The sequence below is a fragment of the Calonectris borealis genome, chromosome 18 (assembly GCF_964195595.1).
Source record: "Calonectris borealis chromosome 18, bCalBor7.hap1.2, whole genome shotgun sequence".
NCBI lineage: Eukaryota > Metazoa > Chordata > Aves > Procellariiformes > Procellariidae > Calonectris > Calonectris borealis.
The window spans coordinates 7,377,411-7,403,836 of NC_134329.1; the positions used below are offsets into that span (position 1 = coordinate 7,377,411).

Below are 26,426 nucleotides of genomic sequence, written 5' to 3' on the forward strand. Positions count from 1 at the left end.
AATGCAAACAGCAGTAGAAGAGGCTTTTTTTCTGCTTTTTTTCTTTTTTTTTTTTTCACCATTCCCAATCCATATGTGCATGCTTTATTTACAACAAAAAGAAGTCAGTCAGGGCAGAAATTACCATCAGAAAAACTGAGAAGAGCGTGGCAAATAGAGACGAGGACTGTGGTTTGCACAATACTGAGAGGGGGATTGGCAAGTTGCACTTTATTTTTGTGGGTGCAAAGAGACGATTTGAGTATCGTTTGTCTGAAGGGAAGGCAGGCTGAGCAGAGAACGTCAATACAGGGCATGGGTAAAGGAAACCCTAATTTAATTGTTCTGCACACACAAAAGGCTGGGCTGCTGCAGGTCTGGAATAAATTAAGGAATTGCTCAGTTTTTTTTTTTCTTTAAAGGTAATTTCATCCCCAGCCACACGTTTCCCCAGCAGAGCTGGGAAGGGTGCTGTGCCCAGCTCTGCTCCAAGGGCTGTGCACAGGTTTTGGTCAGGTCCATCCCTCTGGAAGGAATGACGGCAGCACCCTACAGCCGAACCACCTCTGCCCTGACACAGCTGCATGAGGCAGCGCTGGACACAAGGAAAACGATCGGAAAGAAGCGGGTCGTTTCCGTCCTGGTCCTCCGCACAGCCCGCGCCGAGGGCGGCGTGGCTCGGGGTCTCGAGGGCATTGCACTTACCGGTATGGAGTCAAGAACTACACAAAAGGAAGGGGAAAATTCCCAAAGCGTCTTCTCCCATTGCACTCTTCTGTGCATCATGCCCTGAGCAGCTCCCATCTCGGTGGCCGTGCCACAGGACGGAATCTAGGGTGAGGGAAGAGCTGCCCCAGCTCGGGCTGAAAGCAGCAGAGCATGCCCACACTGCTTTAGGTTTGCTTTCCCCATCCGTGGTCCGAGGGTGGCTCCCGGGAGAGAGCTGGGTACAACGGTGCTGGCAGCACCCAGCCGGGGCTGGGGGGGGAAAGCAGACCTCCGTGGGCTGCCAAGGGCAAGCCCTGGGCCGCAGGGAGGGAGCTGGGCTGGGGAAGGGCTGCTCTGCAGCAGCAGCATCGCGCAGAGGTTAGCATCGCGCAGCGACGTTAGCATCGCGCAGTGTGCAGCCCCCACCAGCTGCAGAAACTACCGCCCTGCAGAGATGCTCGTTGCAAGTCAGCGCTCCGAGCAAATTCTGCTGGGGGAAGGGTGGTGGTGGGGAAATAATCAAGAATAGGAAAACAACTCATCCAATTCAAAAGGAACAGCTCTGCGGTACAGCTGAACTGGGAACGCGCCACACGACAGCGCGCCAGCAGGCTACAGCAGCGGGTTGCAAGGGAAGTCACGGGACAACAGCGTGAAGCGAAGGGGCTGGGGTTCAGTTTCCTACAACATGCGCAGCGCGTAGCTGACCGACAACACGTTCCAGTAGTGCTCATTGTGCTGCTGTCGCCACTGCTATCAGGTTGGCCAGAGACCCCCAACGGTACCAAACATGATCAGCATCAGTCCGAGAGCGTCTTGACTCTCCTGCTATCGATCACAAATAAAACGCCTCCGGACGATCATTAAAGCGCAGGTTGGAGACAACGGTTCTTGTGCAGACTTGCAAAAAAAAGAAAAAAACACCCAACCAAACAAAAAACCAAACCAAAACAAAAAACCACCAAAGTTGGAAGACCTCTAACTGTCCCAGCTAGTTTCAGTATTTGTGGTATTTTAAAGCAATAATCCTTGCACACATCAGCGAGTTGGTGGGAAGTAGCTTCTCCCTCAGCTTCCCTCCTGCCTGTGGTACGGCAAAGGGCTGGCACAGAAAGGGCAGTCTGAGGAGGGCCCGGGGCTGCCCTCGGGGCTCAGCGAGTCACTGCACACGCCAGGCTGGGAGGAGGAGGTAGTCACAAGCTCGAAAGATGGGTGGGCTCCTACAGCAACGGAGCGCGCGCGTTCCTCGGGCGAAAGGAACCGCACGTGGCTGCTGGAAACGAACAGGAACCCACCCAAATCTCTGCTTCCCTGCGAGCACAGAGTGGCTCCCTATTTCTCGTTATTGTTATTGTATTATTGGTGGATCTTCTCAGCAAAGGATGTACCACGATATTGCTCAAGTGTACCAAATCGGGACTAAAGCTCAAGCAGGACTCGCAGGATTACACCAGTGACACAGGCTTTAGCCTAATCACAACACAGATACCAGGCTACGGTTACGACCCACACCAAAGCCAAACAGCTTGTTCATTATTGCAACTGAGGTATCGATATCACACAAGCAGAACGGGCCGATGCTCCGACAGCAGCGCTCAACCCCCCCACGCCGGACGAGAGCACGGCCGGGCCGGTGCCGCGCATCCCGCCGGGAGGTAAAGGAGCCACGAGCCGGCGGGGACGGGACGAGCCGCACGAGCGGAGGCTGGAGGAACACAGGGCATCACACACACAACAGGAAGGCTATCACGGCGTGCGTGAGACTAGTGAGAAAGAGGAACAGTCAGAGGATAACTATTGCTTGACAAAATTACACACCAGGATAATTCAATGACCCCCCCAAAAAAACCCAAAGGAAGTGAATACAAAAGATCTGGGTTAGTTTTCAGGTGGAGGTGAGGACAGGGCACAGAGGATGCTTGGAGGAGGCAGAAGAGCGTTGCTGCCCTGGGACCCGAGGCGTGTAGCAAGGCATGACTGCGCTGGAAGACGGACATCAGAGATCTACAGGGGCTTGGCAGAGGATGGGCCGTTTGGGGAGGTTCGGGCAGCGGCTCCCTTTAATCACTGGCAACGTGGTTCTCGTTTTGGAGGGTGTGCCAGCGTTCTATCTTCTTGTCCTTGTTCTTCAAGCATTCATACCAGTGTTTCAAGCGCTCCCCCTTGGCCGTAATGCCGAGCTGACAGCCGCCTGGGAGAAAGGGAGAAGAGGAGACATCATTTTCGGAGATGATGCTGAGGTTCCAGTAAATCACTTCCATGGGGACAGACCCCACGTTTGAGGCATTTCTCTCCACCTCCTGGATTTAAAATACAGTGGAAACAACCAGAGCTGCTCTGCCTGCACAGAAGACCCCACGGGATGCTGGAGATGGGGCAGTACAGTGGGTGTATTGTATTTGATGATACAAGCCTGATACAAGCGCCCAACCAGCCTGCATGGTCCTACCCTCAATGCTCAGGCTGGGGTTCCTCAGAGGGCAGGCGACCTACGCATCCCTCCCGTACCACAAGCACTATACCGGGCATCAAAACCGCACCCAGAGCGCAGAGACTTGCAGCTCACCGATGTAATCATTTGATTTTCCGATGTCGTAATCCCAGACAGAAATGTCCAGTGACTTCTTGGCCAGATCACTGTGTTTTATATCATAGAAGAACTCCTGCAGAAGGAGAACACCCACGTCACCCCAAGCATCCCAGGAAAATACACCTGGAAAACTGCAGTTAAGGAATTGCAAGTGCTCTCTCTGTACAGCCTGAATTCAAAACCCAGTGGGAGGACATTTAAAACACACTAGTGACCACGGCATGCTGCACAAACCCATGAGCTGAGCTCACTTGTATCTAAGTGAGCACTTTGCAGGTGTCCCACCAAGGCAGCACCAGCTGTGGGACCCCCCAGGGATGCTCGTCCCACCCACGCTCCCTGGCCAGGGTGACAAGGAGTCGGCAGCAGGAAGGTTTCGGTATGTACCAGTGCTGCCCAGCACTGAACTGGTGAGATCTCCCATGGCAAAGTCATTCCTAAAATATTCCTGGGTGCAGAAGGAGGAAAGGAGGCTGAGCGAGGAACCGAACCTCGGGGAGTTGTCTTCCAGCTCCTCCGCACAACATAGTAATTGGCTAAGTTGATTTAATAATATAAAAAATTAGATCTGTCCTTACCTCATTAAACTCAGGATTCAATGTTTTCTTCTTAATCTGTGTCTTGTGCTTGGCCTTTTTTCCCATGTCAGGTTTCAGCCAACTGGGGGCAACAGAAAACAGCTCAAAACTCAAGTGCAAGAACAGTGTGAGTTTATAACCTAAAAAAAGTGAGGTTTTGGGCTAGAAAAAAGCAACTAAAGATATTTAAGGCAGAGAAATGGGTTAGCCAGTCTCCCTTCCCACCTTCTAAAATTATCTAAAATAAATGTAAAACGAGTAAAAACCTGAATACTCTTTTTTTTTTTCCCCTGGATTGCCAGACGAGACACGGGAAACCATAAAGATCTGCTTTGCGCAGAGCGCTGAGCTCAGCAGAAGCCTTTCTGGGGGAGCACCTCTCGCTCAGAGCAGCTGGGTACTGTTCAGACACCAGAAAGCAGCGAGCCTGCACACGCGCTCTCGATGTCCTTCCAAACCATGCATTGGTCCCAAGACTTTTTTCCCCTCTCAAGCCATGCTAAAAGAAATGGTTGTAGGTGTTTTACAGAGCAAAAGCAGGTGAACTCTGCATTTCGCTGGGGAGGAACCTGCCGAGGCCTGGGGAGCACCTGAAATGGCCAGGGAATATGGAAAACGAGCAGCAGGGCTGGTCACCAGCAGACGAGGGCAATCACACGGCAGTCATCGAGCCTGGCCACTGGAAAACCCAGCCAGGACCATGGGAACACGTACAGAGATGGGGAGAAAAACGACATCAAGCCAGCCCTGCCCTGCGTGATGGGTCAGAGCTAAGGAGAAGGACCTCTTGTCCTCCAGCTCTGCAGCTACAGGGCGGCTGTTGGGTCTGTGCGTTCGGGAACCTACGGGGAGTGGATGGCCCTAAGGGCTGGGTCGGTCTCCCCTAGCTTCAGCCATGGCGGGGGCACTCAACCAGAGCGTTACCACCTTGCACAGGCATCGCCGGTGGGCAGCTCAGTCCTGCATGAGGTCTCAAGGTGCTTGGGAAACGCTCTCCTCTCCCCAGTGGCTTTGGAAGGAGCTCTCAGAGCATCAGCTGCTGCCCAAGGACAGCGGGTGGCTCCGCGACCACGCGTTACCGCACTGCGGCAGCCCCAGCTCCCACTTACAGTTTAACGAAAGGGTCTGAGTATCCGTTGGCATCCATGGCTGCTAAATGTACGCAACGTACGATGCCGACAATCAGGCCGCCCTGCTGGGTGCTGTACATGAGGGACACGAGGATCTTCCCACGCTCCTCCACATCCCCGCCACGATCTACCTGCAAGAGGAAGCGACCAGAGGTGGGGACACGGGGGCTGAGCGAGGAAGACCGCCAACTGCAGAGCAGATGAGACAAGATGGCTACAAGGGAAGCTTGTATCCCCACGAGGGGGGGGGGAAAAGGGGCTCGTACATGAGAGAAACGTGCATGGAGCATGTCGTTCTCCAAGGACTCTTACCTCCTCTTCGTACAGTGCCATCCCACGGGATGAGCCGGTTGTTCCAGCACGCTTCATCTTGGATGGGAAGGGAAAAAGAGAGACTGCCGTGAGCGACCACAGCTGGGAGAGGCACCGTCCTTCGGCAAAACCACCCCCGGGAGCCCAGCCCAGCTCTTTCGCTGGCCTCTGGAGCGGAAGGGGGCTCAGGTACATTCATCTGCTCCATCAGCCTCCAGCTCAGCAGACTCAGCACCTCGCCCCCAGCGCTGGGGAGCAGAGCTCAGGGATGGGGCAACCTGCCCTCTCCTCCGCAGCGACATACATCAGCAGTTCAGCGGCCACCGCGGAGGTCCCCAGGGTCACTTCCCCTGGATTCCCACCACGCTCTTATCTCCTGGCCTCCCTCAGCCCAGACATGGGTGGGAATCCAACTCCTCGAGATGCCAGTGAAGTCAGGCACCTACAGCTCTTGGCTCTTCCAGCTCCAAGCTCACCACCAGCTCCCTCACATGCCGTTTGTTAGCAACCTCAACATGAATGGTAGCAGAAAGAAATTTCACCGAAACTCACTGGTATGACTCTCTCCAAGCAGATGTTGAAGTTCTTTTTCTGATTGGCTTTGAGTTTTTTCAAGGAAACTCTAGTTTCTCCAATAAACTCATTGTGGCCAAATTTATCTTCATCACACACGGAGATCCTGAAGGGGACAGGAAAGGTGAACATCAGCCAGGCTGGAGCAGTACCTGACTCCGGAGCACAAAACCACTCCTGCAAGGGCACTGTGCGGGGGTGGACAAAGCAAAGCACCATCGAAGCCTCCATCCACCTGGCTCTCCTCTGAGCAAAAGCGGTCAGAAAACCAAACTTCTGTTTTGCCAGAAAAATCAACATTTTTAATATGTGCTCTGCGATGGGGCAAGAAATCAAAAGGTGGAAATTTCCTGAAGGAAGGAAATGCCAAAAATTTGAGAGCCATCTAAACGTTTTGCTGGGACACTGTCAGATCATGCACAGATAGGCAACACGCAAATCTCTATGCTGATAAGAATAATAGTAATGCCAATAATTTAATATTAAATGACAGGGTCAAAATGCCTTTCTCTTTTTAAAAAGAACCATCGAAATCAGCACGTTCATGTGAAGGATGTTGATTTTGACCAAAAACTCGGCATTTCCAGGTGCTCTGTCAACACCTGCACTTCGCTGCCGGTGCCCTCCTGAGGAAGGCTGGCTGGCGATGCTCCGTGCGAGGAGACCCACGGTCCCCATCCCACCACCCCGCGGGATACCCCAGCCCCCCTCCTTGCCTGAGGGTTTTCCTTTGCATGTCCTCATCTGTGATGCCGTGGTACACCAGGGTCTCATTCCACACCGGGTTACGGGTGTTGCGCAGAGTCTTCGTTCTCAGCTTATTTGACTACGGCATCAAACCAAAACACGGCATAATGACACCCCTGAGCTCCTCCCCACCCAAATTTAGGCTCCTGGCAGAGGAGTGTAAATTAGACGCTCCATCACCTCTGGCCCACAAGAGGTGGTTTGAGCAGGGCGTGGAGGACCCTGCAGGACATCACCGCTGCTTGCTGAGGCTGGCATGCCGGCGAGCCATCAACTCCAAGCGAGCATCACCGACCCAACAAGGTTTATGCAAGCACCAGGGACTCTGTCGCCTGCAGTGGCCAGGGCAGCCTTCACCACCCAGCCTTCTTCACTGTCTGGGGTCTGCTCCCTCAAGGACACTTGCACAAGAAAAAGTTGCACAGGGCAGGCCAGGTGGGGCTTGGGTAACGGCTCTCGTGGGCTACGGAAGATGACAGCTTGGGAAATGAGGAGCTCTGTCACTTGTTCATGTGTCTTTCACAAACACACGTGCAAAATAAAAAAATTAAAAGGAAGATCAGCAAACAAGAGAGCAATAGAAATCAAAGCAACTCCCAAGATCACGACGCCTTGATTTGCTCTGCACAAGACCAGAAAGTCCCCGCACATAAAATAAACCTGTAAATACCAATCCAACGGTTTTATTATCAGTTTTCCCCCTTGTTTTACACTTAGTTCCTCTGGGCAAAACTCTGCTGCAGGAAAGAGCTTTGCAGCCCCCGAGCAAGGAGCCAGCACCCCTTGGGCATCGGGCCAGCAGTGGTCATCCCTTCCTCAAAGGTTTCCCCACCGAGATCAGCTTAGCTGGACTGGGGAGTGAGATTTCCAGAGCTTTTTTGGATGGGGGGGAGTTTACTCAGGGTTTATTCAGTGGTTATTTCTTCACAGCTCTAATGAGAACATGCTGCAGCTTCAAAGCAAACGGATCTTTCAAACTCTGGTAATAGTTAGATTTTGTGTCAGACGTTTTGCAATGCATTAACAGCGTCACCTCCTCTGGAGCTCCCCCCTCCATCCCTGAGCAGATCCCTGTCTGCAGGATGAGCCGTTCCTCAGGTATGGGAGAGCACCTGCAAGCATCATCACTTTTCAGAGATACCTCCCGGCTAAAACAGCAGCAGTGAGCGACTGCGCAGAGAAATCAAGGGGAGGAGGTCCGAGGCAAGGTAGGGACCTCAGGGGGCTTTGAGAAACCTCTGCTGCATCCCCAGCCCAAAACGCTCTCAAACCAGGCAAAGCCTCACCTTGCTGGCTCCAGGCAAGAGGTGCAGTTTGACGTAGGGATCCGCCAGGCCGTTTGAGTCCATCGGTTTTAAGCCCTAAAAGATAATAAAGAAAACATGGTGCACAAATCCTCCTTAAGCAGAGCCAGGGAAGAGAAAAAGCTACCCATGAAACAACTCAGTAAAGAGAAAGGTGTTCAGCAAGCCAAGAGCCTCCTTCTCTGTCCCGAGCAGGCGTGGGCGCCACGATGCGCTGAAATACCAGACTGGAGGAAAAGCCCCACAGAGCTCTCAGACCCCCTCGAGGAAAAGCCCCACAGACCTCTCAGACCCCCTCGAGGAAAAGCCCCACAGAGCTCTCAGACCCCCTCAAGGAAAAGCCCCACAGAGCTCTCAGACCCCCTCGAGGAAAAGCCCCACAGAGCTCTCGTCCCCAGCCAGGAGCAGCGGTGCCAGCGGGGCTGGGCTGGGTCTCCCAGGGGAGCAGCCACACTGCTCCCAGCCCATTGCACTGGGGGAGCTGGGAGCCAGATGGACTTCAATCGGTGAAAGAAGAGGAAAAAGGGGACCACTTACTTTGGCCCGGATGAGGGTGCAGTGCAGGGAGCTGTTCTCCTGGTCGTAGAGCAGGCTGAACTCCAGTGCTCCCAGCGTAGCTGACAGTGGAGCGGGGAGAGAGGAGTTGGAAATAGGACCTCATTAAAACCCCAGCCAGTAACTGTTTAATCATCAGCCCTGATTAGTAATAATTAGAAAGATTTGCGGTTCAAATGTAAAGCCATTTAAAGCACGTGGGTCTTTAAATGGCTTCAGCCAAACTGCCACACACAAACCCAGCCCGATCCACGAGCTCTGCTCATCAAAGCTTTACAAAGCTGGAGCTGCCCAGGGTACAGGGAGGGCAGCTCGGGGCTTTGGAGCTGATTTTAATATTCACCAGGCAAAGGAGGGTGTAACGGTACAAACCCTTCTCTGGGCACAGCTCGGGGAGGCAATGCCACCCCAGGATCACCCTGAGAAGGTGTTTCAGCTCGGGTGGCCAACGTCTCCTCCCAAGGCTTGGGGCTTGGCCCCCACTTTGACTTGTTGGAAAGCAGCTTGTCTTCACGTGCTCACCAGGAAAAGGTCACAGGGATGAGGAGTTAGCACAGAACCTCAGCTGGGTCCATCTGCTGCTATCCAGGCACCGTATCTGCACTCGCTCCTGGCCTGGAGCAGCTCTTCCCATCCTGGGTGGGAACAGGCTGGACAGGCGAGGCAATGCCCTGCGGGGATGCTCACCCCCATGCAGCAAAATCCCTCGTTAGGGGAGCAAATGACTGAACACCGAGATCTCACGGCGTAAAGGTACTGAAGCCACCAAGCCTTTCCTACAGACAGGTCCGGTGGCGTTGCTTGCAGCAAAGGATGCTCTGATGGGAAGAGGCAGCCGCCTTCAGGACTCGAATTTGGAAACGGGAAGGTTGTGTGAGCGCAGAGCCTAAACCAGCACGCGTCAGAGCTCAGTAATTTGGTGCAAAACCAACTGAAGGTCCCACGAGCTGCACTGAACTGACTGAGCAGGGACAGCCTGCCCCGGCTCCCAGCCCCGCGGGGAAGCAGCGTTCCCCAAGGATTCTCCCTACCGGAGACCCACAACCTTACGGTGCGAGTCACAGCCCCGCAGCAACCACCTCCTCAAATTCCACATTTCCCAAGGGAACCGCTCCCTCCCCTCCGGCCGGGCGCCCCAGGTACATACTGCCTTCATCAGAGTCATAGCTGTTGGCGTCCTCCTCCTCCTCCTCCTGGGGCGGCTGCCGCAGCGGGGTGGCAGGCACCGGCGGGATGGCGGGGGGCTGCGGGAAGGCGGGGGGCTGCCGGGCTGGCCTCTCCTCTCTGGCAGGGGGCACGGTGTAGCCCCCTCCTCGATCCTCCCTGGCGGCAGAGCGGGCCGGCTCCGGGGGTCCCAGCGGTGGGCTCGCTGCGGGAGGGACCCCGTTAGCCCCCGGCACGCTCTGCCCCCCAGCCCCTCGCAAGCAGCCGAATTTTACCTTGTCTCTCCGGGAACCGGCCGGCCGCCCCGGGACCTGGTCTTCCCGCTGCCAGTGGCGCTGGGGACAGATGCAGCATTACTGGGGCGTTCACCTGGGCGATGCCCTCCATCCCCTCTCCCACCACAGCATCCCCCCAAGCTGGGGGGTCCCTGCCCATGGCAGGGCATCGGGGTGTCATCCTGGCCGCGTCCCCATCGCATCCTACCTGGGGACCGAGCATCCTGGCCGCGTCCCCATCGCATCCTACCTGGGGACCGAGCATCCTGGCCGCGTCCCCATCGCATCCTACCTGGGGACCGAGCATCCTGGCCGCGTCCCCATCGCATCCTACCTGGGGACCGAGCATCCTGGCCGCGTCCCCATCGCATCCTACCTGGGGGTGCTGCTGGAGTGGGACCGGCAGCGGCTGGCGGGGGCGGCCGCGGGGCTTGCAGGGAGTTGGTCCGCTTCACCCCTGCAAGGAGAGGGAAGAATCAGCAACGGCGTTTTGGGGCCCTGAGGGCTTCGCCTGTGTGGAGGAGGGGGTTACAGCCGGAATCGGCTGGGGAAAGGCAGCCAGAGGCAGCTGAGAGGAGAGAGGTTCGGCCGACGGATGGAGGTGGCCGAGATAACGGCTCAGCCCCGCACGCCTTTGGGGTCAGCGCTGCAGGGAGCAGGCGCAGCCCAGGCTGGAGCAGGGAGCGTTGCGTTAGGGGGACCCCGCGCCGATCCGCCTGCGAAAGAGGGAGACGCGGGAGAGAGGTGGCACAAGGAGGATGGATGTGGGGGGTGGCCGGGTGCCGGAAAGCAAAGGAAGCCGGGAGCATCGCCGCGATGCCCGTCACACCCCCGTCCCCCCGCACGCCCGACCGGCAGCAAGGCCCCAGGACCACGGCTGCGCAGCGTCCCCCGAGATGGCGTCGGGGCACGGGGGCACCCTCAAGGGTTATCCACCCAAACACGAATTAAAGCACCGGCTCCCCATGGCAGAAGCCAGGGCAGCCCTGAACGCCCCTCTCCAGCTATTACCAGCCTATCCTGCCATTGAATATTCCTTTCTTCCCCAAGGAATTAAAGAGGACTTGGATGTTTTCCAGACATTTTTAGCTTCACCAATTAAATTTGCATGCTCAGCTCCTAGATGAGAAGTGGTCTCTGCAAGTGCCTTTTCCTTTCTGGCGGCACCTGGGGGGGATCCAGGCCCCATCAAACGCCATCAGCCACCCGTTCGTATCGCAACCATTTACAATAGCTTGGAGCACACCAAATTTTCATGAAACAAGAAACGACATCCCCAGCCAGGCCCCCGCCAGCGAAGCACGGGCTCCCACAGGCAGGGCTGGCCCACGCCTGCTCCTTCGGCAGCGCCTCGTGGGCCACGTGCCCACCCTGGCAGCGAGGCGGGGGCATGGCAGCGTGAAAAATGCTTCTGCTTAGGATCCCAACTCGGCTGCATTTCATCTCTGCTTAAAATTAGCCTGCTAAGCGCTGAGCCCACTCTTCTCTTCACTTACAGCTCTCGCATTGTGCATGGGGCTTTTCAAATTCACGTCCTTCCATGGGCTGTGAGATGCCCCTTTGCCGGGAAAAGCACAGCAGGATCCTGCCTCTCCTCCCTGCACGCAGGGGAAGGGACAGGGATCCCCCTCCACGCCTCCCCCCGATCCCACCAACACCCCGGACCTCCCCATCAGCAAACCCCACGGAGCAGTGGAAAACAGCAGGCGAGCGGTGCGGGGAGCAGGCGCCGGTGCCGTGCAACGTGAAATCCCGCACTTAGCGCTGCACGTCGAGCAGAGACGACCCTCGTACGGCTGCCACCTTCGTGCCCCCCAGCCCTCTCCTTCCAAGCAGCAGAGGCACGCGCGAGCACGCAGAGGCGCAGCTCTCACCAGGGCTCCTGCTGACCCCGCTCTCGGCAGCGTAGTCGCGGCTCTCGGCGTCCCCGCCGGCGTGCTCGCTGCCGCACGGCCCCGGCCTGCCCTCGGCCGGCTTGCGGCCAGGCGCGGCGTAGCTCCCCCGGGCAGCCGCCGTCACGTCGCTGCCTGCGGGGAGAGCGATAAAGGCAGCGGTGAGACTCGCACCCCGGCCACCCATCCATCCCCACAGCCAGCCCTGAGAGCAGCCGCCTGGGTGATGCCCAGCCTGGGCGCGAGCAGGAGGAGGAGGAGGAGGAGGAGGAGGAGGAGGAGGAGGATGGGCATGGCAGCTGCAGCACTGGGACTGCCAGCCACCCGGCACCTGCGGGGCGGCAGGAGGGCTCTGCACCACCAAACCTGCACAGAGTGGTGGGGAAAGCCCAAAGGACAGCAAACGGTAGGGACACCAGGAGACAGGAGAGCCCCTCGGGAACACAAGGCCAGAGGCATCCGTCAGTACCCGCCAAACCCCTAACGCCATTACAGCACGGGCCCCGGGACAGGGGATCATATTTTCTTTTTGCCGATCATCTTCCATTTATTAGCGAGGCAGCGGTGGCAGCTGCCTGTGCCTCTCACTTCCATCCACCAGCCGCGGCCGTCGCAGCGGATAAATCCCAGCCGCACGCGCCGGGGTGCCGAGACCGCTTCGCGGTGATAAATTGCAACCCACGAATGTGATGGAAAAGGTCTCGGCGCTCACCCGGCTTGTGCCGGAGACGCCAGGTATAAATCTTTGCTGTGACATAAATGGGATGTTTATCCTTGGCTGGGCTCTCAGGGTCGCCGGGCGCAAGGAGAAAGCGAAACGCAACAGATTGCAGGTGGGGGAGAGGAGGGGGGTAAAAATGCTGCGGTGCTGAAGAGGAGGGAGGAGGGGAAACGAGCATCCACAACCAGAAGCCCCGTGGTGCAGAAATAGCGATGCAATAAATAATTTTCCCAGGGAGCTTTAGGAAAATCACGGGCACGTCACGAGCATGCTGATCACCAGGAGGGAGCTGCGGAGCCTGACAAACCCTCCTCGACTGGCAGGCGAGCTGGCCGCTTAATAACAGCAGCCTGTTGTGGGGCCAGGAAGCCTAACGGCACCAGCTACCATCGCAATTAAATAGCCTTAATTAAGTGGTTTCCCCAACTGCTGCTGTGTGGGAAGATGAAGATCATCACTCGGCACAACCGGGCTTGCCAAGGCTCAGCCGGAGCCCCCCGCCAGCACCGCAAGCCGTAGCATGGGCTGGGGCTGCGCCCGGGTTCCCCCCGCCATGGGTACCCCCCCATGGGTACCCCCACCCGGAGCTCACTCCGACACCAGGCTTTGCCGAGGTTTGTGTCCTCAGCCCCCCGCTGCCTCCTCCATGCAGCCGAGGAAGGGGAGAGGAAGAGGAGGGTTTGCAGCCACTGGGCTGCTCCCAGCCTCATCCGCCTAGCCGGGAGCAGCCGGTACTGGAGGGGGGTCAGGAAATCTCATCACTCGGATGCCGAACTGTGAAAATGGGGGCTATTACTCAAAATTAACCCCCAGCAGCACGGCTGGTGCTGGAGGAGCAGCGGGAGCCCTGACCCTGGCTCCTGCCGGTGCCAGCAGCAGCATCCAGGGGATGTGGGTGCAGAGCAGCGCGGGGCGTATACGAGGTTAGAAATCGGTGAGCCCTGGCGAGGAACGCGGCTTCGCCCCTGTAAGCGGGAGGCACCGATTGCTGCCGCTTAGCGCAGCCCCCTCGGCCAGCGTCGCTATTGAACACAACGATGCAGGCAGAGCCTCGGGGGCTGGGAGTGCTGGAGGGGACGCGGTATAACCATAAAAACCCACCGCTGCATCCTCACCTTGCTCCGCTACCCATGCACGGCACAAGCCTGGGCGCAGGGCACCGGCACCGAGAGCTTCGGTGGGGAAAACCCGACGCGGCCAGAGCAGAGAGCAGAGCAGCTCTGCTGCTCCATCCCTCGCCAACGTGCACGAGCCCCCCGCGAGCCTCCTAAAGTTTCCACGGGAGGTTTTCTAAGGACTGCCATTAAATAACCAAAAAAAGCCTGCCAATCAGCAGCAGGAAACGACACCTACGGAGGCAACGCTGCTCAGCGCTTTCAATCGCAGCGTTTCAGCCCAGGCGTGTGCCGTAGGTGGGGAAGCCCCAGAATAACTCGGTCCCCGCGCGGTGGGTGGCAGCAGCAAGGAGAGGTCCTGCCGCTGCAGCCTCCCGTGGGAAAACACCCCGGGAAAAGGAGGGAGGGAGAGAGGGGGCTCAGCCCAGGCGGCACCGAGGCAGCGGCACAGGGGAGGGCGAACGCCGGTGCTTACCGTCGGAGTCCTGCTCGGCCGGGGGCCCGGCGTCCGCCTGGCCTTGGGGGCACAAACAGAGCGAGAAGCGGTGAAGCTGCAGCCCGCCCATCCCGCCAACGCCAGCCCGGGACTTGCTGCCACTCCTTCCCCAGGTTTCCTTTTTTTAATTCTGATTTTTTCTAGGCTTCTGCATCACCGTATTCATACCCAGGCACTGCCCGAACCCCAGGCTGGGCGCCCCAGCTCCCTGCCCAGGGCTGCTTTCTATGCCCTTTAGAAAACGGGCAGCAGCTCCACGACCGCTCTGGATGCTTTTTGCTAGGGCTCGCCCTTGCAAACGATGGGGAGGAGACCCAACACCTCGCTGGCTGGACCCCTGCCCATTGCACAAAGGGAGGGGGTCAGCACCCGCTGTCACCTACCTCGGGTGGGCGCATGGGAGGGGAGTTTCGGGTCCTGGGCGGGCGGCTCTGACGGGTTGGGCTCGCTCGGGGCTTGGGGTCCCTTGTTCTTGCTGACGGGCATCGGCTGGGGCAGCACTTGCTTGGGCAAACCCTTGAAGAACCAGGCACCGGAGCGCTTCCACACCTGGGGGTGCAGGCAGCGGGGTGGCACCCATGTCTCAGGGGGGATGCTGGGTGCAGAGCTGGCAGCCTTCGTCCCCCTGCATCACCGGGGTCTGCCTCCAGCAGGCAATGCTGGGGATGTGCACCCCCGTACCCCACAGGGACCCCACAGCCCGTCCTGCTAAGTAATTCATTCTTCAGCTTTTGCACACTGTAGGTGGCAGGGAGCCACAACAGCCTCTTCAACCCCAAGACTTTGTTTTAAAGAAAAAAAAAATACATCATTTTATACAGAAAACCAGATCATCCTATAAGAACCAGACTCAAGTAGCTGGGCAAGGTTTAATGGTGCTGGGGGACAGGCTGAAAGTCCCTGGGAGCATCCCCCGGTCTGGAGCTGGTCCCGTCTCGGAGGTCTGGGGTGGGGACAGTGGACAGGGGACCGCGTCCCTGCTCCTGCAGGAGGAAGGCCCAGGGCAGGGGAGCGCCCGGGCTGCCATGCTCACCTCCCGCTGCTCGCTGCAGATCTTGCAGAGCCAGATGGCGTGGGGCCGGCTGTTGGTGGTCTCCACCCCGCACTTGGTGCAGACGTTCTGCAGAGAAAGCAAAGAGCCAGGTGGCAGCGGGGACGCTGCGGCCACCGCAAGGTCCCACCGCACCAGCACCACACCTCGGGAGTGTGAGGTTAATGAGAGACGGTTAACGAGAGCTCTCCCAGCACAAACGTCGGCGATTGCAGAAACCCCCGGGGATGTCCCCTTGTGCCACGGGCAGAGGGATGCTGGGCAATCGAAACGTGCGCTGAAAGATCGGGGTGCTCATTTTTGCACTGGCGGGGGGGGATGCGTGGGGCCGGGGGGCTGCGCCCGGCAGCGGGTCGCAGGGAGACGCCTCACCTTCTTGCAGTCCTCGCAGACGACGCAGGCGGATCCCCGCGGCCCCAGCTGCTCCCCGCAGAGGATGCAGCGGTTCACCCCGTCCCCCAGCACGCTCCGACGCATGTCCTCCAGCCGGGTCATGAGTCGCCTGGCAGAAAGGGGACAGGGGCTGTCAGGAAAGGCACCGCACGGCCGGGACGCGGGGTCCCGCTCCCAAGGGGCAGCTGCCGCCTTTGGTCCAGCTGCTCCTTCTCCTGGTGCAGCTTCCAGCAGAGCCTCTCCTCTTCCAGCTACGGGAACGCAACCAGGGGAGAAGACACATCCCAGGGGACATGTTGGAGTATTATATTCTCCTATAGCTTTATATTGCATGAATATTAACTTCCACTGACATTGCCAGAGCGCGGATACCGGCCCCAGCTCCCACATACACACACGTGCATAGAATCCATCCAAGTCAGCACCTTTGCACAAAGCGGTTTGGCATCAGTGGAGCAGCTTCTTCCCCAAATGGAAACCTTTCCACCCAGTCCCCGCGACTGGCCATGGAAGAGCTGCGAGAGGAGATCTTGGAAGGGCTCCGGCAGCAGGACTGAATGAATTAATTAGTTTTCTCATTTTCTAAGAAAAAAAATTGCATATAATTTACTTTATGGAAATTCTTAGCCCTTTGAGTAAAATGCAAAAAGCCCACTGGAGAACAGGCTATAAAAACACATCTGTTTACTGCAAAGGTAAAAAGAAACCAGTTAAGCAACTTCTGAAAAGAAAAAAAACAACCACCAGCACTGGCAGTTTGCAAAAAAAAGCAGTTTGCAAAAAAAAGCAGTTTGCAAAAAAAAGCAGTTTGCAAAAAAAAGCAGTTTGCAAAAAAAAGCAGTTTGCAAAAAAAAGCAGTTTGCAAAAAAAAGCAGTTTGCAAAAAAAAGCAGGAGCGAGCTGCCTGCCGAGCACCCGAGAGCTGGCAGCAACTTGTACGCTCAGTTAACCTAGAACCCTGGCCCTAAATATAGCCCTGGAAGGGAAAAAGGATGCATTATTTACGCCATTCAGCGAGGAAGGAGACGGAATGAAGAAAGGGAGGCGGAGACCCAGGCCCACCGGAGAGGGCAGCAGCCCCCTCGCCTGCGGGGCTGCCATCCGCTCCCACGGCAGCCTGACCCAAATCTGACAAAGCCGCTAACACGGCGTGCCATAAAAACCACCCGACGTTTAAAAGACATTTTCCCACATGCCTGATGACGGCTTCAGATTTATGACAGCTCGGCTGCCAGCACCTTGGAATCGCTCATAAACAATATATAAGCTCTCCTCTACCTAAGGTGCCTCTGCGGTTGGTCTCCAGCCGCTCGCAGGATGGCCGCGGGCTGCGCGAGGAAATGCAACGGTGCTATTGTACACGGGTGCTTGATAAAGGAACAGCAGCAAGAGGGGAAAAATAAAGCATCATGGAACATGCAACCTATTACAGTTCATAAAATGCCCCACTGGAAACGCGCTGCGGTCAACAGGAGCATCTCGAAGCGCTTCATCAGCCACCGAGTCAAGCCCAAAGCGGGGCCGCGGCTCCGTGACTCAGCGGACGTTACTGGCCCAAAGCCGCGTTACTACGACATCTCGTTTAGGTGGAAGGCATTGGCTGGGCTAACGCCCACTGGAGAGTTTCCCACTCCTCCCCACGCGGGGGCTGATCTCCCTGGGTTCGAGCACGCTTAGGGCCAAGGCGGCTGCCGATGTGGCGGTGCCTCCGACGGTCACTGAAGAACCTGCAGCCCATTCCCAGCGAGGAGACAGGAGAGCCGGGCGGGGGCCGGGCAGCCGCGGAGCCAGCAGTCGGGAGAAATCGCTATTTTCAGAGCTTCGGTGTCACCGGGCAGCAGAAGGGCGAGCTTGCAAGCTCCTCCAGTTTTCATCGCCTGACGTTTCGGCAGTGACGTGGCTACGGGCTCCCTCGATACAGCAGTCCTGGTTCTCAGCCTGAGCCCGCTTGTTTCCAGAACAAAACAGTCTCTGTTGAAAAATAACATCCCCGGACCGCAGCGAGGTGCTTTAATGCCTTTCCACTTTGCTCTTAACGGGGAAGCTCTCTGCTAGCCTAACGCCCTGCTCCGGCGTTATTCCCGAGAGACGTGGCTGTCCATCCCTGCCCTCGCGCATCTGCTTACTGCTTTGCGGATGAGCCATAGGCGATTGCTTCCTACGGAGTAAGTTGGCTGCTAGGGCCGTCACCCGCCTTCCCGGGCTCCGCGGCCGATACACCCTGCTGCAAACGGGGGAGGTCTCAGTGGCTTCAAGAGAGCCGCACCATCCCATAAACACGAGCAGTATTCCAGTTAAAACCTGGAAACTGGCTGCTCCCCAGTCCTTTCTTATTTAAATGAAATGAATCACTCCACGGTTGTTCCCAGCCCACGTCCCACCACACGCAATGCAGGGTCCCCATGACGAGCCCCCAACAGCAAATAACCGACAGCATCCAGCTTCTGTCAGCACAGGGCAGGGAAAACATTTTTGGGGCAAACCCTTCATTTTCCTAGCAGCGAAGCGCACGTACAAGCCCGTACCTTCTGCAATTCCCCGCCCTGTGCTGCAAGAGCTCTGCTCCAAGAGAAGCAGCTTCCACTTGGAAATCTGCAAGCCCAAACAAACTTATTATAGAAACTAGAACAAATGGCACAATCAAAGCAAAAAAAAAAAAAAAAAAAAGCTTTTGCATTTCAAGAGATTCATTATTTAGGTGCAAAATCTTTCCCAGTCTCTCATTTACCAGAAGCGGCTCCTTAAGAGGTTTTTTTCCAACCAGTGGAAGAGCTTCAGCAGTCAGTACACACACCTGTGGCACCAGTTTCGAACAAAGCACATTTGCCTAATTAAAACGTCCATTCAGGCTGGAGAAATCAGGCTTCCTTCCCTGATTCAGATTCTGCCATGAGAGGACCGTATAAAAAGTCAAAATTTAGGTCCCGGCGTGAACCTGGCAGGAAGAGGGGCAGGACCTGGGAAAGGGGGTACCGCACCGAGACCCACGGGCTGGGAAGCTCCCCATTAAGGTGATAACTGGGAGCAAAAAGCCCAGCTTTCTCTTCAAACTTCATCCAGCACCACCCTACACGCGTGGCGGAGCCCCACGCACGGGCTGTTCGCCCACCGCTCACCAATAACCGGAGGGATGCCCTGCTCTTGCCCAGGTAGCAGCCAGGAACAAGCCTCCTGCCTTCCCAAAAGCTTTTCTCTCCCTCTCCCCTGGATACCGTTTGGTTCTCATTTTTATTGCACATAAACCAGCCATCCAATTCACCGCCCTGCCTCGCACATCTCTAGGAGGCAACATCCTCCTTACCGTTATACACATGCCAAGTGCCCATCCCCCTGGCCTCTGCACGGCTAACCCCAAAGAGCAGGAAATATGCTTCAAATTGTTAAAATAGGGGGGGAAAAAACCCAAAACAAACCGAGAGAGGAGTAATTGAAGCTGGTGGCAGGGAGCTGGCTAAGGCCGGCACCCGGGAGCACGGCCGCTCCCGCAGACAGCCCTGCGGAGAGGGCGAGCGTCGTCGGCCGCCAGAGATGGGTATTAGTCACCGCGGGGAGCAAGATATAAGAACCGGCTGATACGCTATATCTGAAATGCGTAACATGCACCTGAGACGATAACAGCAATAAAAAAAGTCCCCTGATAATATAATACCTGCCTGGCCCCATAAATACGGTTTGAGGGAGAGGCGAGGGCTGGTGGGAGACTCCCCGGCGCAGGCAGGGGAAGGGCTCGCCGTCGGAGGAAGACCTGCAGACCCCCGTGATTTCAAGCAGGCGGAAGGTCCCAGAGGGACGCGGCGAAGGCTGGGGACCATCTCAGGCTGGGCTGAATCCTAGATGGGATAGGATCCGCAGTGCTACGGCATCGGCGTTTTCTCTTGGGCCAGGACCAGAGCAATCCAGAGGGGGACAGAGTCGGCGCCGTTAAGTGCTGAGATCTCGGGAAACAAGACTTCACAGCGGGGCAGGCCCGCAAGAGTTTGTGGTGTTTAAATATTCATCGCCGCTCCGCAGAAACGAACGGCTGGAGACGCGCCTAATGGGTTTTAAACCGCGTCGGGGAGGACACTTAATGCAGCAGACAATGAACAGGGGCTGGAGAAGGACCTGACCTGCGAGGAAGGACCCGATCCCGGGCACCACGAGCCGGGTGCTCCCCAGCCCCGTGCAGGAACCAGCGGGGACGGACTCAGCCACCACTTCTGTGGCAAAAAAATTCAAGTAAAACACAAAGGAGGTCACAAACTGCCTCCCGAATTAAGCACTGACTTGCCTCCGTGGGGAAATCATGTGCCTTAAAGGGCTGAATATTAAATTAAGACTAATTTTAATGGTATAAAAGAGACAAGAAAAGAAGCCAAGCTGCAGATTAAAGAAAACATAATTAAAATCAGGATGAAAAATTAGAAGCAATTTTCTTCCCTTACAAGTGCACAGGTAACTAAAGGCAAAGCATCCTTTGAGCTTTTACAGGTCGACTTTCAAAGCCCATCCTCCGCTGAGACGCCCAAGGAGGCCGGGGGGATTCATGCATTTCAGGGTACCCCGTTCTGGGTTAGTGCATCACCCCAGGTGCTCGCTGCCTCCTCTGATGCGTTACAGGAGGGTTATTACTTTGCAGGTTCATCCCAGTCTCAGAAATAAGAGAGGAGGGGTTTTTTTTTGGGAGGGGGGTAAACAAAACCAAAACCCCACAAAAATGCAAGCAGCGCGTGAGCTGTCGTCTGGCCATGAATTAACCTCGTCTCTTCTAGAAGTTGGCATCTCAGGAGACATTTCTGTCTGCCCCCAGCACCTACCCTGCCCCTCCTGGCCCCTATTTTTATTTTTGTGTTGTCTGAACACAAGGAAGAAGATACGAGACTGTGGTCCCCAGAGAGCATCTCTGCCGCTGGCCACCGAGGTTAATGGCTCAATGCCCTGGGACTTCAGCACCTGCTCCAGCGTTACGCCTGGGTCATCCCAGCAATAAGCAGCCAAATTAAAATGCAATCCTGCTTGATAGCTGGTCCTCTCGGAGGAAGAGTGAGGGGCTGTGACCCACAGGGAGACGGTCAAACCATCGCACTTTCAGAGGGGACCGGAGGGAAGGGAAGAGCTGCGCCCGGGCAGGGGCACGGCCGGACCCGGGAGCGATGTCCCATGTCACCCCTGGGAGAACCGGCTCCGTGCCAAGGCACTCTTCAGAAACGGCAATTTCTAACTTTGGATGGTTTAAGATATTTTCTTCGATGCCGAGAGCATGATGGACCTCATTAGGCAGCAGAGCAGACTCGGAGGGTTATTGATGGCACCCAATTATAGGTGCATAACGAGCCAATTAGTGCCTGCAGGTGCTCCCGCATCAGCTGGGAGGAACAGGCTTCTCATGGACCACAGCCAGAGCATCACCACCACCACCACCACCACCACCGGAGCATCGCAGCAGGGGACAGCACAGAGCCATCGTAGGGACCCCGAGCACATGCCCAGGCCAAGTGGGGAGGGAGAAGGGACGAGAACGGATCCGTCCCTGCCGCAGGTCTGCTTCGCCCTCCGAGCCCTTTGCCCGCCGGCTTTCAGCCCCCGTGCCCCTAAACTGGCCCAAAGGATTAGGATAATCCCCAGGCAGTTGTGAAGTCCTTCATCAACTCACGCTCTTGCTGTCTCACTGTTTAAGATGATTTCAGCTCCCATTATCCTTCTCTGTGCTATGAGACAATGACCCAGCCAAAAAAAAACCACGCACCAAAGTGTCCCTGTCCTACAATCCTCATCAGCATCCAGATCACGTATCCCGCGGGCCTCCATCCACCCCCGGTACTAAAAATACTCTTTCGCTAGATTAATTTGAGCTGGGTTTGACATGAAGTCCGATTCCACAAACATCTTCTCAACAAGCAGCATCGATTTGTTCCTGCCCTGCCCCGGCCGAGGTAAGGGGCTCGTGGGACGGCGGACACAGGAGAGGGGACACGAGAGGGCAGGAGACGGATGGCACTAAATCAGGAGGGACTTCAAGGCACGAGGAGGTTCATTTGCAGCCAGCTGGAGACTTCATGATTGCTCAGGTATTATCTGTGAAGCTCAAATCCACCCCCTCAAACACATCCACTTATTAAGACAACGCCAAGTATTAACCGCATGTTCCCCCTTCGAAGGCACATTCCCTTCCTGTAAGCTATTCTTTATATTAACCAAAACCAGGGTTTTAATGGATCTTCCTTTTTTTCCCCCTTACAGGAATAGAAAATCCCAGAAAATCATAGAAAATCAGGATTTCCAGGGGCACCTCCCTAGAGCAGCCTGTCCGACCGAGGGACACCGTCACAACCGCTGCATCCCTGCCAGAGGCCAGCCTGGCAACCCTGGATTATTCTGTAATCTAAGGAGCTATCCTGGAAAACGTCCGAGCAGCTCCTGAACGGGTGATTCTGTACGCGACTGATATAGATGCTGTCCCATATTTCTGTAGCTGCACATCCTACAGCTCTTGTTGTGCAAGCCAACAAACACAAAGGAGTTGGCAAGGCTCCTGCTACGCCTCCGCGCAGGAGGCAAATCAGCTGCGCCTGCACATCCGCCAGCTCCCCTCGCTCTACTCCGAGTACGGCACCAAGTCCTCCGCCCGGCTTTTTCATGAATGAGGATGAGAAGCCTCCTCTGACTCAGCTAACGAAGGTAAAAGGGAGAGTTTCTGCAGGTTTGCAAACAGCTGCAGGAATGCACAATGCAGGGGGAAAAAAAAATATCTCTCCCCACTGCTAAAGTTGATTTAAGCATAATCCAAAGAGCATCACATTTGAGAGTAATTCTTATGGGCTGCAAACGTGCAAAGCTGGGGAAATGCTGTTTGTAAGCACTTTTCGGGAATGAATCACCACCATTCATAGTTACTTTCACCTGGTTTCTGCCAAAAAGCCGGCAGAGGAAAGCATTGCACATTGTAACGCGAGGCAACGCCAGCCGGGGAGCCACCCTGTGTCCACGGGGCACACGCCGAGCCCCAGGCAGCACAACCAGCCGCTGTCGAGGCAATACCAGCCCAAGCTCTTCACACACCCGCTCCTACCAAAGTATTTTGAAAAACAAGTAAATAAATCCACCACTTAGGAGGCAACGGGCTGCAGCCACCGAGGAAGACTGCGTGCTGCAGCTGGAGCACCCCGTGCCCGCGTGGCAAACGCGCACTCAATATTTAAGGGTTATTAAGCAGCCGGGGTGATGGATTAAGGCTCCGGCACGAGGCTTTGCGGGCACAGGCAGGTCCTCTCCGCGTTTCACCAAGCAGCTGCCCTGCGGCGCCACACGCCTGTTTGCTGAGCAAAGCTACGAGAGGGGCTTTGACGTTCTCCGAGGCAGCGGAGAGCGCGGTTCCTGCCTGGGCCTGAGTATTTTCCCTGCAAGGAAGAAAAAAAAAAAAATGCAGTCCATGCTTAAGCTCAGCAAGAATAAAATGCTCCTCTGTAATGAAAAAAGGCATGACGCCTGACAAACAGGATTATGGAGATCCCCTCCGGAAAGCCAAGCAAGCACGGCAAGTCGATACCTAATTATCAGCATTATTTTGCCTGGCACCTTTGCCCAGGCAGGGTAGAGATGCAGTAAAAGCAGACACGGGCACTTCTTGCCCTCTGCTCCACGCCACGCGGTGCATCGGCACCAGGGATGCCCGCAGCACCCGCCGGCGGTCGTGGGCACCCCACCACAGATGCGGTTGGGGCACCCCCAGCCCCCCCGGGAGCTGGTCCCGAGGCTCAGGTCACTCAGACCTATGCAGCTTCACCGACAGCTCATTTCTGGGCCGCAGCAGGGATTAACCGCCGGGACACGCGGCTGGAGGGGGCGATGGATCCATCCCTGTGCCCAAAACAAGACAAAACACCTTTTGGTGAGCCATGGCTTTGCCCGCTCTCACGGGTGCTCGGGCTCAGGACTGGGCAAGCGGCAGCAGCTTCACTCCCTAAAATGAGATGTTATTAATGATCCCTTCTGGGCCGGAAAAAAGAAAGAAAAAGAAAAAAAAAAAAATCAATGAGACTATAAATCCTTGGTCCAGAACACAGCGGCACGCTGAGCAGCTCCCTCCCCTGCTTACAGGTTCCTCCTGGCCAAGGACCAGCGCCAGCTCAAAAAGATCCCCCGCAGCTCCCTTTTCGGAGAAGCACCGCAGTGCAGCAGCTGCTCCCAGGAAAGCAGCCAAGCCAGCGCCTTCCCCTCGGGCACCGGCAGGGCTCGGGGTCCCTCCCGTCCCACCAGCGCGGTGCCGGTGCCGCCACCGCCTTACCCGATGCGCTCCTGCTCCATCTCCTCCATCTTCTCGGCCCGGGCGATGACTCGGTTGATGATCTCCTTCTCTTCGTCCGTCAGCTCCTCGCTCTTGCGCTGCCGGTCGGGCTGGCCGCCCCGCGCTGCCCAGCCCGCGGGGAGCCTGCGGGGAGAGGGGGGCCAGGGCTTCGGCCACAGATCCGTGTGTGCACGCACGTGGGCGTGGGTGCAATCGCACGCCTGCGTGGGCAATTGCCGGGCACCAATTCCCAAGCCCAGGGAAGAAGGGGGACGATACCTCCCCATCCTCCAAGCTCTCTTCTAGTAGGAAGCCTGCAAACAGCCCCCACCCCCCAGGTGCAAGCTCCTCTTTCCATTTTAGGGGGGTTTTACATGGAAACACTTGTTTCATATGGAGAAAACCAATTTCCTTTTCAAAAATATTCTCATTATTTCCATGATAAGCATCAACTGTCGTGGCTAATGTTGCACCCTGCTCTGCCGTGTAACGCCGGGTTTGCCGGTGAGCTGCGGTACCGGGGCGATGGCTGCAGGAGTGGGCGCTTTTTTGGGCACATTTCATCAAACATGGGAGTTTTTCCTCTCCTACCATCATTTCCAAAGATCCTTTCGCACAGCGAGCGCAGCCTGGCCATCAGGCAGCTTTAACCTGGTGACACGGCAACGTCTGCCACTCAGCCCTGCAAATTAGCGGCAGAGGGGCAACGCTAACGAAGGAGGCAAAAGGCAAACGCCCCTCCTCCCCTCATCTTCCTGCTCATCTAAAGACCCTTCCTGGGTCTTTTCCCCCTGGCCTGAGCAGACCTGCACAGTCTTAAACCTTAAAATTCATTAAAACCCTGTGCGACGCTTCCCAAAATTAACTGCTTTTTTCCTTGCATCCAGGGCGAGGTTTTTCCCGTTCTCTCAAGACCGTTGGAGTAGCAGGCAAAGAGCAATAGGCCAAAAAAAAGCAAGCGAGGTACTTACTGCTCCTTCTCGCTGCTGGGAGGCAGAGGGAAAGAGGGGGAACAAGGATTAGGTGGGAGACGGGAGGAGGCTCAGCTCAGTCCCCGACAGCGTGTCCCTCCTCCCCACGGACCCCCGCTGCTCCTCCGAAATGGCGCAGAGCAGCGAGCTCCGGACACAAGCTTCGCCCACCCCCTGCACCCAAAACCAGCACCCATCCACGGGTGCTGCCACCCCCCACCCAGCCGGGACGGTGGGATGCAGCATCGCCCAGCACGGCGGCCGCGTTGGAAGGCGTCAGGACAGACGGACTGGGCTCCGCTTCGGCACAGGGGTGCGCGCACACCCGCGGGTCCATCCCCACCGCCCTTCTCAGGGGGTTTAGGAAGCAACGTGGCAAAATGTCCCCATCCAACCAGTGCAAACCCAGTTCCCAATGTCCCCAGAACTGGGGCGGCTGCACCCGCGTCGCCGACCGCCCCGGGGACCCCCCTCCCTCCCTCCCCAGCAGCATCCCTGCACCCCGGCCCCCTCCTCTCACCTGGCCCGGAGAGACATGGTCCTGTCGCTGGGGCACATCCACCGGTCAGAGCTGCCGCCCACCACCGCGTCGGTCATCGCCGGCTGCCGAGGGGACCCGGGGACAGGCAGAGCGAGTTTGGGCACACCGGTGCTCCGCCGACTGGGCACGGCCGGGAAGTCAATCGCTTTGCTCGGCTGCCCGTGCTCTCAGATAGCAGCGATGCCGACGGAGGTAACCTGGTGCTTTCAGCCAGGCTGTAGGGAAAAAAAAAAACACAACACCAAAAACCACCAAATCACACTGGGCAGGGCTTTATTTTTGGATTAGGAGGAGTGGGAGCAGGGAGAGGAACAGGAATGTCACTTTAGTCGCTGTCTCGATATCGCGCACGGGACGCAGGAGCCTACAACCTCCCAGGAGGGCGACGCAGCCACGCTCAGCGCGATGTAATTAATGAGATACCCGACCTCACATTAATTATGAGGCTTCAGAGCTGGGAGGGAAGAGGATGTTTCCGTTTCAGAGAAAAATCTACAACCTAGGAAACTTTCCCCCCAAAACCCAGCACGTCTCGCTGTCCTCCCCCAAAGCACATTCCCTCTGGAACAAAACTTCTCCTTTTTCATTTTTGTGTACTAAAGTTGTTGCAAAATGAAACCTGGGGAGGCACTGGAGGAGGATGTGGCAACAGGACCCGAAGATGATATTCTGTCTGCTCATCTCCAGAAGATTCATCAAAAAGGGACCTCTCCAAACCCTTCTCCTTGCAGGAAAACCGACAATTTTTTATTAAAAACCAAATTGATGTAAAATTCAGAACCTACTTATCCCCACTTTCTGGGGGTGTTTTCCCCCTCCACCCACCGCCCCTGCTCACTGCATGGGGAGGGACTGGACGGCAAAGCCCGAGCTGATGCCGACCAGCATCGCCCACGGCGCGGGGACGGATCCATCCGTCCCATCGTCTCTTCTGGGGGAAAACCAGTGCTTTTGGACAGGGCGAACACGGCAGGCAGAGCAGCGTCCCCCAGCCAAGGGCAGGGCTGGATCCATCCTCCGGCGCAGCCCCTCGCCCCTGCCCAGCCGCGGGGTGCCGGGGATGCCGCGG

The 26,426-nt window shown here is 56.6% G+C and overlaps 1 protein-coding gene across 1 annotated transcript; it reads right to left on the reverse strand.

The window, feature by feature from the left end:
* Positions 1-218: 218 nt before the first annotated feature.
* On the reverse strand, positions 219-25,413 carry RPH3A (rabphilin 3A). The gene is made up of 20 exons (XM_075167573.1): positions 25,337-25,413; positions 24,817-24,831; positions 23,846-23,989; positions 15,563-15,692; positions 15,173-15,259; positions 14,523-14,688; positions 14,119-14,160; positions 11,790-11,942; positions 10,292-10,372; positions 9,916-9,975; positions 9,624-9,845; positions 8,459-8,538; positions 7,904-7,978; positions 6,587-6,696; positions 5,850-5,976; positions 5,298-5,354; positions 4,965-5,116; positions 3,856-3,937; positions 3,254-3,350; positions 219-2,878 (listed from the first exon to the last, which is right to left on the reverse strand). The coding sequence occupies exons 1-20, from the start codon at positions 25,411-25,413 to the stop codon at positions 2,748-2,750; spliced, it is 2,088 nt and encodes a 695-aa protein (XP_075023674.1). The 3' UTR covers positions 219-2,747.
* Between the last annotated feature and the right edge of the window lie 1,013 nt (positions 25,414-26,426).

Bases quoted from the DNA above. Each gene is read 5' to 3' on its own strand.
- RPH3A (XM_075167573.1), bottom strand. From the start codon at position 25,413: ATGACCGACGCGGTGGTGGGCGGCAGCTCTGACCGGTGGATGTGCCCC. The intron at 14,689-15,172 runs GTGAGCATGGCA...CTGCACCCCCAG, and splicing joins TCTGCAGCGAGCAGCGGGAG to GTGTGGAAGCGCTCCGGTGC. The intron at 5,355-5,849 runs GTGAGTTTCGGT...TTCCCATCCAAG, and splicing joins GCTTGGAGAGAGTCATACCA to ATGAAGCGTGCTGGAACAAC.